Below are 17,237 nucleotides of genomic sequence, written 5' to 3'. Positions count from 1 at the left end.
CCTTCACCACGACGACGCTAGATCAATTGTGCGCTGCCCAATGGGACTCCCAATCAGGCTGTTGTGATAAAGCATGGAATCGAACCAGGGTCTGTAGTGACACTGAGATGCACTTGGACCGCTGCGCCACATGGGAGCCCACATACATGATAGGGAAACTAACACCTAAATTTTAAAAAATAGTACATTGACAAAACAAAATTAAACTCCCACTTCTTTCTTCTTTCAATTCTCCATATGTCCCTTCTCAGGCTCTAGGGCCTGAGAGGGTGCTACGGCTTGTGATAATATTCCATATAACTCCTTCGCAGAGAAATCTTTCAGCCCCAGGAACCGCTCTGCCACTTCCACAATGATTTCTATCTTCCTGGACTTTCTCTCCACCTTGGCAGTGCAATTTATCACCATAGCTATAAAGGCCACCTTCTTAACCTTTAAAATGTCAGGATCCAGCTGGTGAAAGGCAATCCCTGCAGCCTGCAGTGAAGATCTATCCACCACTATGGATTCTTCAAGTGCACCATTCAAACCCTCAACCCTTTTATTAACAGCTGCTGCATATGATATGCTCTGGATAGCGCTGACTTTGGGCATTCGAAAGACGTGGCTTCATGGTTCCCACCACAATTGCAACACTTTTATAACGCATATGATATTTTCCACAACTCAGACATTTCGGCTTCTCCCTTCTGCAAACACTTGAAACATGACCAAAAGCTTTACAATGATCACATTTATCCCATTGGTCTTGGGATAAATGCTCAGACTCTGTAGTTAATATGCCCTAACTGCACTTGAGTAGGGAGAGACTCCCTATCAAAAAAACAAAAGAACATATAAACTCTTCATTTTTCTTCATTCACCACACGATTCATCCAAAGTGCATCAATCACTCCAGGAATATTTTTCATCTCTTAAACATCTACTTCCTACGAGACTCCAGATATAACCCCCTTGAGGGGTGCCCTGTTCCTAAGAGACACACACGACACTTAAAACTTGTAAAATTGGGTGAGACACAACACACGTTTATTCTGATCCTCAGAGACACAAAAAAATCGAAACAAGCCCGCCTCTCGTGATCCTCACAACCTTCACTCTACCCAGCACTCTCGCCACCAATTTGGATATCTCAAATGGATTCCTCAAGATTGGGAATTCGATCAGCTGCTCCTGATTTACAAACTATACTCCTACAAGATACGAAGTGACATTCTCATCACTGTTATCTACTTCGCTGTTTTCCTTTATTTTGGACAATGTTCCAATTCTTCTTGATTCTACCACCATTAGATTCAGAATCCACTTCATCATCTGCTTCAGCCAGCTTTCCAGAAAATCCTTTCTCATTGTCCCACCTCTGCTACACACATCAACAACCCATTAGGGCATTTGGAGAATGGGCACCTGTGATCCTCTGGAAAACAGAGTTCTTCTTCTTCTTTAAAGTTTTATGGCAGACTAAACCTATTGTTGTATTGCTGCCACCTACTGTACAGGGTATTGAAACAAAAGCAAATATATATATATATTCCATTGGGGGGGACCAGAGATAATACAAAATACAAAAGTCTACCTTTTTGACAAGGAACTACCATTACTTCAAGGAACTACCATTACTTATTCAACTTCACTCCTTTCTTCCGCTCTTCTCGCCTCCAGATAGGAGACATTCTGGACAGCTCTTATTCTTGCCACCTCAATCTCCTTCACCCTAACAGGACACTTCAGAAATTCAGATGCATGTTCACCACCATAATAGCAGCATTTAGGCTCAGCTGGCATGTAATACTCCTCCCGTCTACATACACTTGACACATGACCAAATAATTAACATTTATCACACTGCATGGGTTTGGGCATCCAACCCAAATACACGTAAGAAGTGAGAGACTCTTCATTTAAAAAAACAATAGAATGGATGGACTGGGCTTCCACACTCCATCCACCATGTGAGTTAGTCATTGTGCACCAACCACTTGATCCAATTCTTCACGTATATCCTTTGAATTTACTTCTAGCGCCACCCCAGAGATAACACCCTGCTTTGAAGATCCACACACGACACATTCCAATCCAACATTTTGATGCGCAAAGCACGCTCCTTCTGTTTCATAGAAACACAAAAAAACTATTTCTCGTTATTATCATCGATGCCACCTCGTCCACAATCGGCCTTCTCATTCTCATCATCCCTCAATAACTTCAAGCGAAGACTGCGGGTCAGCCTGATGAACCAAACTACTCAGTAATCTCCTCCATATAACCTAACTCTCACACACACTCACATGCAGACACACATTTAAACAAAACAAATATATATATATATTTTTCTCGTGATTACTGATAAATTCATTTATACAATTTATAATTAGTAGGTTTTGTTAACTTTTTAATTTTTGTATTGTATATATATATATTTTTTTTGTGTGGTTTTCATACAAGCCCTTGGGCTTCCAACCACACCAGCACACCGTTTTTTTTTTAAATATGTTTTTTTATCTGTGTTGTTGTCTATCACTTGTTATCTTTGGTGCAAATAAATAAATAAGTGTGAATTACACATTTGGGACCCACAAAAAAAAAATTCAACATCCTGTAGCTCTTCTGCAGTAAATCTGTCTCTCCCGAAAACTTCTCTGCTGCTGCCACTACCAAATTAATATTCTGGGATTTTACATTCCATCTGTACAGTACAGTTAATAACCATAGCAACGACTGCTAAGAGAGACAAAGAGAGACATGTTAGACACCTTTCCATCCACAGTTTTTATGAGAGTAAAGTCATATCATATAAAACATATCACAAAGGCTGTGATGGAAACAGGAAGTTTGGTTGTAATTTTATAAATGCTGGAAGATAATTTGTGGGATCGTTTTGTGTATTATGTGGGAACGCCTTCATGAGCAAATATTGATATAATAACCATCATATCGAAGGACATTTTGAGTCACACGATGATATGGTGTGTGGTCCTCCCACTACGACTCGGTAAAGCATGCAGTTTATTAGGCTACAGATTAAATCATGTATGATGAACTTCACAGGGTGGTGAAAGTGTACGGTGATGAGTTTCATGCTGCTTTCCAATAAATATTGAGGGTCTTACTCTGGTGACATGATGATCGATGCTTGATTTCCATTTGACAAGTCAAAATATTCTCTCTCTTATCCATAATAATCTGGTCTATTTTGATCACAGAATGACAAAGCCTGAACATTTCAGCTATATTTCTTATTGATTTAGCTCTACTGACTTTATTGTCCCCATGGGGATTTTTTTTTGCAGTGTCATGTACATGTTTAAAGTGGCGTTTAAATACAAAACAAATTGACAATACAACTTTCATAAACAGTTACATACAAATAAAAATAGCCTGGGTCGATAGTAACATGAGCCCAAGCTATTTAGGAGGGATATCACACCTGCCACAAATGACTGTCTAGTTCTGTTTTTCCTGCCTAGGGGTGCCCTATACCTGCGCCCAGAGGGGAGTAGTTCAAAGTCTGGGTACAGTGGGTGGCTTGGGTCTAAAATTATTTTGTGAGCCTTGCCGAGGGCCCTGAACTTAAAGATCTCATCCAGGCCTGTCTGTTTGACTCCAAGTACCTTGCTTGCTGTGGTGATAATCATTCTCTGCATATTTCTCTGGCTGACAGTGGCATTGCCAAACCAATAAACAATACAAAAAGTTTAAATACTCTCAATTAAAGATTTGTAAAACAGAGTCCGTATAGTAGAATTAACATTAAAAGATCCTAGATTTTTGAGAAAGTACAGTCTCTGTTGACTCTTATTGTACATCAGGTCTGTACATTTACTCCACTGAAGCTTATTGTCCAAGAGGACACCCAGGTATACAATCTCTAAGTTCTGACCACTGATAGATGTTGCAGAGGTAGGTGTTGTACGCTTCCTGAAGTCTACCTACATCTCTTTGGTCTTTTGCACCCCAGTATCTCTACTTGCACATCATCATTTGCACATATATCACTCCAGTATTAATGCTAAGTTGTAATTATTTTTGCCCCTATGACCTATTTATTGCCTGCCCCTACTCCTCTACATTTGCACACACTGTACATAGATTCTTTCTATTTTTCTTTTCTGTTATTGACTGTACGTTTGTCTTTGTCGCACTGCTATGCTTTATCATGGTCAGGTCGCAGTTGTAAATGAGAACTTGTTCTCAACTGAACTACCTGGTTAAATAAAGGTGAAATAAAATAACAAATAAAAAACAGTTGTGGTTGAGGTCAAGTATACCTATGGTGCAAGGGACCTTACCATTGAAGAGGCAGTGAAGTCGAAGGATTTCTATATCAAGTAGGGAGGGTCTTACCGCCTCCGTGAAGATCATCCTTACTGGCACCAGGTCCAAGGTCAGCTCCATATCACTGGAAGGGACACCTGCTTCTTGGTTGTGTGGACCACCAAAGTCTCCATCACTATCCTGATCTTGAGTGATGACCTCTGACCGACTCATATTGCTCCTCCTATCAGTACCTGTTTTCAGGGAAGCAAATTGTCCAGAAATATGCTACCGGTCAAAAGTTTTAGAACACCTACTCATTCAAGGGTTTTCTTTATTTGTAACTTTTTTCTACATTGTAGAATAATATTAAAGACATAAAAACTATGAAATAACACATATGGAATCATATAGTAACCAAAAAAGTGTTTAAAAAATCAAATTGTAAATTTGAGATTCTTCAAATTAGCCACCCTTTGCTTTGATGACAGCTTTGCACACTCGTGTCATTCTCTCAACCAGCTTCATGAGGTAATCACCTGGAATGCATTTCAATTAACAGGTGTGCCTTCTTAAGAGTTAATTTGTGGAATTTCTTTCCTTCTTTGCGTTTCAGCCAATAAGTTGTGCTGTGACAAGGTATGGGGGTATACAGAAGACAGCCCTACTTGGTAAAAGCTCAAATAAGCAAAGAGAAACGACACTCCGTCATTACTTTAAGACACAACGGTCAGTCAATATGGAAAATGTCAAGAACTTTGAAAGTTTCTTCAAGTGCAGTCGCAAAAACCATCAAGCGCTATGATTAAACTGGCTCTCATGAGGACTGCCACAGGAAAGGAAGACCCAGAGTTACCTCCGCTGCAGAGGTTAAGTTCATTAGAGTTACTAGCCTCAGAAATTGCAGCCCAAATAAATGCTTCAAAGTTCATGTAACAGACACTTCTCAACATCAACTGTTCAGAGGAGACTGCGTGAATCAAACCTTCATGGTCGAACTGCTGCAAAGAAACCACTACTAAAGGACACCAATAATAAGAAGAGACTTGCTTGGGCCAAGAAACATGAACAATAGACATTAGACTGGGGAAAGTTGTCCTTTGGTCTGAAGAGTCCAAATTTGAGATTTCGCCATGTCTTTGTGAGTCGTGGTGTGGGTGAACGGATGATCTCTGTATGTGTATTTCCCACCGTAAAGCATGAAGGAGGAGGTGTTATGGTGTGGGGGTGCTTTGCTGGTGACACTGTCTGTGATTTATTTAGAATTCAGGGCACACTTAACCATCATGGTTACCACAGCATTCTGCAGCAATACACCATCCCATCTGGTTTGGGCTTAGTGGGACTATGACCCAACACACCTCCAGGCTGTGTTAGGGCTATTTTACCAAGAAGGAGAGTGCTGCACCAGATGACCTGGCCTCCACAATCACCTGCCTCAACCATATTGAGATGGTTTGGGATGAGTCGGACCGCAGAGTGAAGGAAAAGCAGCCAACAGGTGCTCAGGATATGTGGGAACTCCTTCAAAAGACTGTTGGAAAAGCATTACAGGTGAAGCTGGTTGAGAGAATGCCAAGAGTGTACAAAGCTGTCATCAAGGCAAAGGGTGGCTATTTAAAGAATTTCAAATATAAAATATATTTTTGGTTACTACATGATTCCATGTGTTATTTCATAGTTTGATGTCTTTACTGTTATTCTACACTGTGCTGAAACAGGACAATAGGCTTTGCCAAACCTCCTAGAAGACTTTAGGCAAAAAACAAAAACCTCCTTTTGATTGAATCCCTCATAGACTGATTGGTTTCTGGGTATACATTTGAATCGGAACCCCCCCTCTTCTGTTGGTGTTTTTATGTGGTTTTCTTCCTTTTTTTCTTCCTTTTACAATCTCTTTGTCCTGGGATTGAGCAGATGCTGTCATATAAGTCACTATTCAGTAGTTTTTTCCTCCTCTGCAGGTGAATCTTGGGAGAAGTAAACATGAACCTTCTATTTGGTTTACTATATTACATTGAAATTGGTTTGGTGTCCATGTTTACTTTCCTCGGAAATGTTCAGAATCTTCTCTCACTAAGCTTTCTCACTAAGCTTTCATCCACTTTTTCTTCAGACTTCTTAAAACTGTTCTTTTTACTGCTGTTTGTAGTATTATTGCTGTGTGTGCTGAAGCATAAACGGTTGCCCGCTTAAAACTAACGGTCCCATGCAATCTATTTGAAATAGTAGCACCTAGTAAACTCACCAGTAAAACATATCAAGCTGACTTGCTAAAACCCTCAGTAACTCCAGACCTGAATGTGAAGCCTGAATGTGTTTGATATACAGTAGATGTGAAAGTGTGTAGAGAGAACCATTCCACACTGGGTGGTAAAAACCAATGTCACAATTTTCCCTCCGCAGGAACCCACTGCAAAAGCCGGCCCCTCGACCTGGTGTTCATTATCGACAGTTCACGTAGTGTGCGCCCCACAGAATTTGAGAAGGTCAAAATCTTCCTGGCTGACATGGTCGACACCCTCGAAGTTGGCTCGGATGCCACGCGGGTGGCCGTCGTGAACTACGCTAGCACGGTGAAGATCGAGTTCCTTCTCAAGACGCACTTCGACAAGGCAGGCCTGAAGGCAGCGCTGGCCCGCATCAAATTTCTAGCTGCTGGTACAATGACTGGCCTGGCTATCAAGACGGCCATGGAGGAGACATTCACTGAGGAGTCAGGCTCCCGGCTAGCTAACAAGAACATTGCCAAGGTGGCCATCATCGTAACCGATGGACGTCCCCAGGACACGGTGGAGGAGGTGGCCGCGGCAGCGAGGGTGGCAGGCATCGAAATCTACGCAGTGGGGGTGGACAGGGCGGACATGAAGTCCCTGCGTCTCATGGCCAGTCTGCCCCTGGATGAACACGTGTTCTACGTGGAGACCTACGGCGTCATTGAGAAGCTCACGTCCAAGTTCAGGGAAACCCTGTGTGGTAAGAGAGTGAGGCAATTTTTTTTTTCATCTGTATTTAAGCAGGGAGTCATGCTGAGACCATGGTTTCTTTTGCAGATGAACCCTGCATGAAAACATCAACAAACAACAATTACACTATACATACAGTACCAGTCAAAAGTTTGGCCTCACCTACTCATTCCAGAGTTTTTTAAAACTATTTTCTATAGTGAAGACATCAAAACTATGAAGTAACACATATGGAATCATGTAGTAACCAAAAAAGTGGTAAACAAATCTAAATATATGTATTTTTTTAGGACAGCTTTGCACATTCTTGGCATTCTCTCAACAAGATTCATGAGGTAGTCACACAGAATGCATTTCAATTATCAGGTGTGCATTGTTAAAAGTTAAGTTGTGGATAATCAGTTGTGTTATGACATGGTAGGGGTGGTATACAGAAGATAGCCCTATTTGGTAAAAGACCAAGTCCATATTACGGTAAGAACAGCTCAAATAAGGCAAGAGAAATGACAGTCCATTATTTTAAGACATGACGATCAGTCAATATGGAACATTTCAAGAACTTTGAAAGTTTCTTCAGGTGCAGTCACAAAAACCATCCTCCATGCTTCACGGTGGGAACCACACATGAATAGATCATCGGTTCACCTACTCTGTGTCTCACAAAGACACTGTGTTTGGAACCAAAAATCTCCAATTTGGACTCATCAGACCAAAGGACAGATTTATTGGCCCAAGCAAGTTTATTTTTTATTTAACCAGGCAAGTCAGTTAAGAACAAATTCTTATTTTCAATGACAGCCTAGGAACAGTGGGTTAACTGCCTGTTCAGGGGCAGAACGACAGATTTGTACCTTGTCAGCTCGGGGAATACTGGGTCCATGTGTTTTTCACTTTGAATGGTTTCCGCAACCTTGCGGTCACTAGTCCAATGCTCTACCCACTAGGCTACCCTGCCACCCCAAGTATCTTCTTTTTATTGGTGTCCTTTAGTAGGGATTTCTTTTCAGCAATTTGACCATGAAGGCCGATTCACGCAGTCTCCTCTGAACAGTCGATGTTGAGATGTGTCTGTTACTTGAACTCTGTGAAGCATTTATTTGGGCTGCAATTTCTGAGGCTGGTAACTAATGAACTTATCCTCTGCAGCAGAGGTAACTCTGGGTCTTCCTTTCCTGTGGCAGTCCTCATGAGAACCAGTTTCATCATAGTGCTTGATGGTTTTTGCGACTGCACTAGAAGAAACTTTCAAAATTCTTGAAATGTTCCGTGTTGACTGACCTTCATGCTTTCAACTCCTCCAACTTGAAGGACTTTTGGAGATCGACAGGCTAAGTCATGTTTTGTCCTCCTATAAGATGGGTGTACAATCCCTTAAGGGCCAAAGTCCAGCTGATTTGTGTGTCTTCCTTGACACCTACTTGATCAACTATTGTTATTGATCACCCAGGAAGTACACATATCTGGTTTCTCAGGTCGAAACTAGTTGTTGGTTAAAAATCAAGAATGGAAACCAGCAGATGAGAACTGGTGTTGTGCACCTGTACCCAAAAAACATTGATTGATGTGTTAGGTACGCAAATCATAGAATAATAATTATGTCAACATTTAATGTGTAACAGCAGTCTTTGATTAGATTCCGTATGATAACCCTCAACTGACCAATTAGAAAGTAAACGGTAATTTACATGAATCCAAAACGGATTATTCCTGTTCACGATGATGATGTTATCAGACTAAGCCAATCAGCTGTGAGGATGTTTGTTTACAGGTGTGAATGCCTGTGCACGACTGCAACCACATATGTGTCAAGAACAACCACAACTCGAAACCTACAGATCCGGGATCAAACCCGGATCTGTAGTTACGCCTCAAGCACTGCACTGCACTGCCTTAGACCGCTGCGCCACTCAGGAGGTCCTAACACCATTTTGAGTGTAACATTTCAGAAGTTGTAAAACTCTAAAATGACTCCAAATATCTTCCCCTCCAAATGTAAAGCCAGTTGTTGTCCCCCCCCCACTCAAGTGTTTTATATGAATGCATGTTTCCTCATTCCATAGCTCTGTAATCCTTAGACGTAGGTTACTTTCTAAATGCAATCAAATCAAATCAAATTGTATTAGTCACATGCACCGAATACCTTACGGTAAAATGCTTACTTACAGTGCCTTGTATTAATCCCCCTTGACGTGTTTCCTATTTTGTTGCATTACAACCTGTAATTTAAATTGATTTTTATTTGGATTTCATGTAATGGACATACACAAAATAGTCCAAATTGGTGAAAAAAGGAAACTGTAAAGTGGTGCATGCATGTGTATTCACCCCCTTTGCTATGAAGCCCTTAAATAAGATCTGGTGCAACCAATTACCTTTAGAAGTCACATAATAAAGTCCACCTGTGTGCAATCTAAGTGTCACATGATCTGTCACATGATCTCAGTATATATACACCTGTTCTGAAAGGCCCCAGTCTGCAACACCACTAATCAAGGGCCACCACCAAGCAAGCAGCACCATGAAGACCAAGGAGCTCTCCAACCAGGTCAGGGACAATGTTGTGGAGAAGTACAGATCAGGGTTGGGTTATAAAAAAAATATCAGAAACTTTGAACATCCCATGCAGCACCGTTAAATCCATTGTTAAAAATTGAAAGAATATGGCACAACAACAAACCTGCCAAGAGAGGGCTGCCCACCAAAACTCGCGGACCAGGCAAGGAGGGAATTAATCAGAGGCAACGAAGAGACCAAAGATAACCCTGAAGGAGCTCAAAAGCTCCACAGCTGAGATTGGAGTATCTGTCCATAGAACCACTTTAAGCCGTACACTCCACAGAGCTGTGCTTTACGGAAGAGTGGCCAGATAAAAGCCATTGCTTGAAGAAAAAAAAGCAGGAGTCTCTGACATGCTTTTTGGTGAAAACCAAACATATGGAAGAAGGTACTCTGGTCAGATGAGACTAAAATGTAGCTTTTTGGCCATCACGGAACAACGCTATGTCTATCGCAAACCCAACACCTCTCATCACCCAGAGAACCCTATCCCCACAGTGAAGCATGGTGGTGACAGCATTATGCTGTGAGGATGTTTTTCTTTGGCAGGGACTGGGAAACTGGTCAGAAGGAATGATGGATGACGCTAAATACAGGGAAATTCTTGAGAGAAACCTGTTTCAGTCTTCCAGAGATTTGAGACTGGGACGGAGGTTCACCTTCCAGTAGGACAATGACCCTAAGCATACTGGTAAAGCAACACTTGAGTGGTTTGAGAGGAAACATTTAAATGTCTTGGAATGGCCTAGTCAAAGCCCAGACCTCAATTCAATTGAGAATCTGTGGTATGACTTAAAGATTGCTGTGCACTTATGGAACCCATCCAACTTGAAGGAGCTGGAGCGGTTTTGCTTTGAAGAATGAGCAAAAATCCCAGTGGCTAGATGTGCCAAGCTTATAGAGACATACCCCAAGAGACTTTCAGCTGTAATTGCTGCAAAAGGTGGCTCTACAAAGTATTGACTTTGTTGGGGTGAATAGTTATGCACGCTCAAGTTTTTTTTATTTGTCTTATTTCTTGTTTGTTTCACAATAAAGAATATTTTGCGTCTTCAAAGTGGTAGTCATGTTGTGTAAATCAAATGATACAAACCCCCCAAAAATCCATTTTAATTCCAGGTTGTAAGGCAAGAAAATTTGAAAAATGCCAAGGTGGTGAGTACTATCGCAAGCCACAGTACGAGCCCTAACCAACAATACAGTTAGAAAAATATGGATAAGAAAAATCCATTAAAGGAAAAAGTAATTAAAGAGCAGCAGTAAAATAACAATAGCGAGATTATATACAGTGGGGTACCGGTACCGAGTCAATGTTCCGGGGGCACCGGTTAGTTGAGGTAATATGTAGGTGGAGTTATTAAAGTGACTATTGTATAGATGATGACAACAGAGAGTAGCAGCAGTGTAAAAGAGGGGGGAGCAGTGCAAATAGTCTGGGTAGCCATGTGATTAGATGTTTAGGAGTCATGGCTTGGAGGTAGAAGCTGTTTAGAAGTCTCTTGGACCTTGACTTTGCGCTCCGGTACCGGTTGCCGTGTGGTAGTAGAGAGAACAGCATATGACTAGGGTGACTGGAGTCTATGACAATTTTTAGGGCCTTCCTCTGGCACCGCCTGGTATATAGGTCCTGTATGGCAGGAAGCTTGGCCCCAGCGATGTACTGGGCCGTTGGCACTACCCTCTGTAATGCCTTGCGGTCGGAGGCCGAGCAGTTGCCATACCAGGCAGTCTTGCAACCAGTCAGAATGCTCTCGATGGTGCAGCTGTAGAACCTTTTGAGGATCTGAGGACCTATGCCAAAATTTTTCAGTCTCCTGAGAGGGGGAATAGGTTTTGTTGTGCCCTCTTCACGACTGTCTTGGTGTGCTTGGACCATGTTAGTTTGTTGGTGATGTGGACGCCGAGGAACTTGAAGCTCTCAAGCTGCTCTACTGCAGCCCCATCAATGAGAATGTGGAAGTGCTCGGTTCTCTTTTTCCTGTAGTCCACAATCCGTTACAGTTAGTAGTTACCTGTCCAAAATTGTAATCAGTAACGTAACTTTTGGATGACCCAAACTCAGTAACGTAATCTGATTGCATTCAGTTACTTTCCCCTTAAGAGGCATTTGAAGAATAAAGAAATGTATGTTACCAATTAAACAACATATATTGCAGGATAAATCAATGTTAAAGTTTACATAGCTGGCCATACACTACCGGTCAAAAGTTTTAGAACACTTACTCATTCAAGGGTTTTTCTTTATTTTTTACTATTTTCTACATTGTAGAATAATAGTGAAGACATAAAAACTATGAAATAGCATATATGGAATATATACATATATATATTTTCAATTTGAGATTCTTCAAAAAGCCACCCTTTACCTTGATGACAGCTTTGCGCACTCTTGGCATTCTCTCATTCAGCTTCATGAGGTAGTCACCTGGAATGCAATTCAATTAACAGGTGTGCCTTAAAAGTTTTGTAGAATTGCTTTCCTTCGTGAGTTTTAGCCAATCAGTTGTGTTGTGACAAGTTATGGGGGTATACAGAAGACAGCCCTATTTAGTAACAGACCAAGTCCATATCATGGCGAGAACAGCTCAAATAAGCAAAGAGAAACGACAGTCCATCATTACATGAAGGTCAGCCAATATGTAAAATGTCAAGAACTTTGAAAGTTTCTTCAAGTGCAGTCGCAAAAAAAAATAAGTGCTATGATGAAACTGCCTCTCATGAGGACCGCCACAGGAATGAAAGACCCAGAGTAACCTCTGCTGCAGAGGATAAGATCATTCGAGTTACCATCCTCAGAAATTGCAGCCCAAATATATGCTTCACAGAGTTAACACAGAGACTGTGTGAATCAGGAATTCATGGTCGAATTGCTGTTAAGAAAACACTACTAAAGGACACCAATAATGAGAATAGACATGCTTTGGCCAAGAAACATGGGCAAAGGACATTTGACCGGTGGAAGTATGTCCCGGTGGAAAAATAGTCTGGAGTCCAAATTTGAGATTTTTTAGTTCCAACCGCCGTATCTTTGTGAGATGCGATGTTGGTGAGCGGATGATCTCCGCATGTGTATTTCCCACTGTAAAGCATGGAGGAGGAGGTGTTATGGTGTGGGGGTGCTTTGATGGTGACACTGTCTGTGATTTATTTAGAATTCAAGGCACACTTAACCATCATGGCTACCACAGCATTCTGCAGCCATACTCCATCCCATCTGGTTTGCTCTTAGTGGGACTATCATTTGTTTTTCAACAGGACAATGACCCAACACACCTTCAGGCTGTGTAAGGGCTATTTTACCAAGAAGGAGAGTGACGGAGTGCTGCATCAGATGACCTGGCCTCCACAATCCTCCGACCTCAACCAATTTCAGATGGTTGGGCTGATTTGGACCACAGAGTGAAGGAAAAGCAGCCAACAAGTGCTCACTCCTACTCTATGTAGGAGCTTTATTATTATTTACCTGAGCATGACCTCAAAACTAAGGACTTATTAGACAGCCCTACTTATTAGACAGCCCTGATTTTGTTGTCATGGACGACTGATTGGGCTCATGGAATGGCATGCTTTGAGCACTACTGAAAAGTGCTTTTACATGTGAAATATTAATGCCATGTGCTGCATTTGCTGTAGGCCTATTGTTTTCTTTTTTTGTTGGTGTTCTTTGATATCTTGATAATATACAGCTGTTTAAAAGGGCAAATCCACAAATGGAAACAATAACAAAACTGTCGCCCCGCCTATGTTTTGGTAAAAAGCTGAGGGATGGGCCTGGAGAAATGTAACCGCTCTCAGATTAATAGACAGAGCTATGGATGCAAGGACTGACCATCCATGATATCACAATTATTGTTTTGACCATGTCATGAAGCTATACAGTGTTTGTTTGTATTTACAATGTTTACAAATATTGGAGAAAAACTAACTTGTATTTTGGGTTGAAGTTGAACTAAGTTGAACAAAGCTCATAAGGCATTTACAAGTTATATTCTTCTATATATATATATATATATATATATATATATCTATCCATTGATTCAAATCAAATCAAATGTTTTATTTGTCACATACACATGGTTAGCAGATGTTAATGCGAGTGTAGCGAAATGCTTGTGCTTCTAGTTCCGACAATGCAGTAATAACCAACAAGTAATCTAACTAACAATTCCAAAACTACTGTCTTATACACACAAGTGTAAGGGGATAAAGAATATGTACATAAAGATATATGAATGAGTGATGGTACAGAGCGGCATAGGCAAGATACAGTAGATGGTATCGAGTACAGTATATACATATGAGATGAGTATGTAAACAAAGTGGCATAGTTAAAGTGGCTAGTGATACATGTATTACATAAAGATGCCGTAGATGATATAGAGTACAGTATATACGTATACATATGAGATGAATAATGTAGGGTATGTAAACATTATATTAGGTAGCATTGTTTAAAGTGGCTAGTGATATATTTTACATAATTTCCCATCAATTCCCATTATTAAAGTGGCTGGAGTTGAGTCAGTGTGTTGGCAGCAGCCACTCAATGTTAGTGGTGGCTGTTTAACAGTCTGATGGCCTTGAGATAGAAGCTGTTTTTCAGTCTCTCGGTCCCAGCTTTGATGCACCTGTACTGACCTCGCCTTCTGGATGATAGCGGGGTGAACAGGCAGTGGCTCGGGTGGTTGTTATCCTTGATGATCTTTATGGCCTTCCTGTAACATCGGGTGGTGTAGGTGTCCTGGAGGGCAGGTAGTTTGCCCCCGGTGATGCGTTGTGCAGACCTCACTACCCTCTGGAGAGCCTTACGGTTGTGGGTGGAGCAGTTGCCGTACCAGGCGGTGATACAGCCCGCCAGGATGCTCTCGATTGTGCATCTGTAGAAGTTTGTGAGTGCTTTTGGTGACAAGCCGAGTTTCTTCAGCCTCCCTGTGATGTGTATGCCAAGGAACTTAAAACTTGCTACCCTCTCCACTACTGTTCCATCGATGTGGATAGGGGGGTGTTCCCTCTGCTGTTTCCTGAAGTCCACAATCATCTCCTTAGTTTTGTTGACGTTGAGTGTGAGGTTATTTTCCTGACACCACACTCCGAGGGCCCTCACCTCCTCCCTGTAGGCCGTCTCGTCATTGTTGGTAATCAAGCCTACCACTGTTGTGTCGTCCGCAAACTTGATGATTGAGTTGGAGGCGTGCGTGGCCACGCAGTCGTGGGTGAACAGGGAGTACAGGAGAGGGCTCAGAACGCACCCTTGTGGGGCCCCAGTGTTGAGGATCAGTGGGGTGGAGATGTTGTTGCCTACCCTCACCACCTGGGAGCGGCCCGTCAGGAAGTCCAGTACCCAGTTGCACAGGGCGGGGTCGAGACCCAGGGTCTCGAGCTTGATGACGAGCTTGGAGGGTGCTATGGTGTTAAATGCCGAGCTGTAGTCGATGAACAGCATTCTCACATAGGTATTCCTCTTGTCCAGATGGGTTAGGGCAGTGTGCAGTGTGGTTGAGATTGCATCGTCTGTGGACCTATTTGGGCGGTAAGCAAATTGGAGTGGGTCTAGGGTGTCAGGTAGGGTGGAGGTGATATGGTCCTCTCAAAGCACTTCATGATGATGGAAGTGAGTGCTACGGGGCGGTAGTCGTTTAGCTCAGTTACCTTAGCTTTATATTCTTGAAGAATATAACGTATACATCAACTGACACACTCCATGAGAACCATATATATAATTTATACATCCAGAAATTGATGTAACAACTACAGATTGCCAATTTAAGTCTATCAAAAGTGTGCAAATTTGAGCATGTGTCCATTAGGCCTATGGATTTTTTTTATCAGCCTGAATTAGATTGAGCAATAAAAGCCACACTTTTTTCCCACAGGTTTGGATACACACTATGCATTTTTCACTGGCTGTCCACTGGTTTCAAAAACAATGATTGATAGACAGCTTAAACTTCTTGAATTCAACCATTATTGGGTTCAAATACACATTTAAATTTGTGAACAGCCATCCACAACAATCACAATCCGTAAGGCGCAAATAGCTAAATGAGAGAGCAGAAGTGTGAATCACATCGATGCACTATGTAGATATCGATGATAAGTGATATCCTTATCGCCATAGACTACACCACTACTGTCATCCTTACCTCCAAGCGTTTATTCAAGTTGGGTAACCTTTGGATGTCGACAGCAGTCTTATCATTGGAAGACATAGCTTGGACTACAAACGCCTATTTCTGCTCTTTTCCTGCGATCCATCAAACACATTTGGTGAGTTATCATAATGGTCTCTGACTTAAAATTTAAAAGTGACCCTTGAAGTAATCATCTCGTTTTTCAAAAGTATCTGTTGTCGGATTACAATATTTTTTGCTGGTAACGTAATGGATTACAGTTACCGGTTTTTGTAATCCATTACTCCCCAACCCTGCATCTATCCTACCTCAGTTTTGGGTTTGTCTAAGTGACCCTTGTCCAGTCTTCCTATCTTTCCCCAGGTGTGGAGATATACACAGTCGGTGAGGTTAAAACAGAGGACATAGAGCTCCAGGAGATAGCCTCTGTGCCCCACAGACAGCATTACTTTCACTTGGCCAACTTTAGCACCATCGACTCCATAGCTCACATCTTAAAGAGCAAGTTGTGCCAAAGTAAGGAAGAAGGAAATGGATGAGCATAGGGAGGTACAGCATGAGCTAGCTGCTAGCGGAACAGGATTTAGACACAGAAAAAGGACACAACGGAGCTCGGCCATCTGACTTGTTTTTGGCCTCATGGGTTTGTTGAACCGATGCCTGGTTATCTCAAATTGCATGCCTTCACCTATGGTTTGCTTCAAATCTTCGGGAGACCTTGAAAATCGAAGTATATGAACTATTAGATGATGGGTGTAGAAAGTTCAGGGAGTGTTTTAATAAATAAAAGAAACAATGACCACGAAACACAAACAACGCACTGACATGAAAACAGAGTCAATAACACCTGAGGAAAGAATCAAGGGGTGTGACAGATATAGGGAAGATAATCAAGGAGGTGATGGAGTCCAGGTGAGTGTCATGAGGCACAGGTGTGCGAGACGATGGTGACAGGTGTGCGGGATAATCAGCAACATGATGACCTAGAGGCTGGAGAGGGAGTATATGTGACAATGGGTTTGTATTTTGATGAACAAGTGCTTGAATGAATGGCTGGCCTACCGCCTTGGTTAAAGCCTTAAAGTGATTGTTAACCTTTTGCAAAACCCAATTGATTTACCACTGACTTCCCCTCAAAAAGCACTTGACACCACTTGACTGTATGCAATGTCTGTATTTGTAGTATTGACTTTACATTAAGTCAACTAGTTGTCACACTTTTCATTAAGTTGCTCCAAAACCACGTAGTAAAAGGCAATTATAATATTTGGTAGCAATTTGTAACTCCACAAATTTGTTTCCTTGGAACCAATATGGAAAAGGGTTTTAA

The 17,237-nt window shown here is 41.7% G+C and overlaps 1 protein-coding gene across 1 annotated transcript in view; it reads left to right on the top strand.

Moving 5' to 3' along the window:
• The first annotated feature begins 73 nt into the window (after positions 1-73).
• The window catches only part of LOC112255716 (matrilin-3-like), a 40,561-nt gene continuing 23,397 nt past the window's right edge, over positions 74-17,237 (top strand). The window contains exons 1-2 of the mRNA XM_042305206.1: positions 74-89; positions 6,586-7,230. Coding sequence (XP_042161140.1) covers positions 74-89; positions 6,586-7,230 — 661 coding nt within the window. The remainder of the gene's footprint in view (positions 90-6,585; positions 7,231-17,237) is intronic.

This window comes from Oncorhynchus tshawytscha, linkage group LG24, assembly GCF_018296145.1.
Source record: "Oncorhynchus tshawytscha isolate Ot180627B linkage group LG24, Otsh_v2.0, whole genome shotgun sequence".
Lineage (NCBI taxonomy): Eukaryota > Metazoa > Chordata > Actinopteri > Salmoniformes > Salmonidae > Oncorhynchus > Oncorhynchus tshawytscha.
Note: the sequence above shows the minus strand (reverse complement) of the source record. Positions and strands in the feature narration are given on the sequence as shown.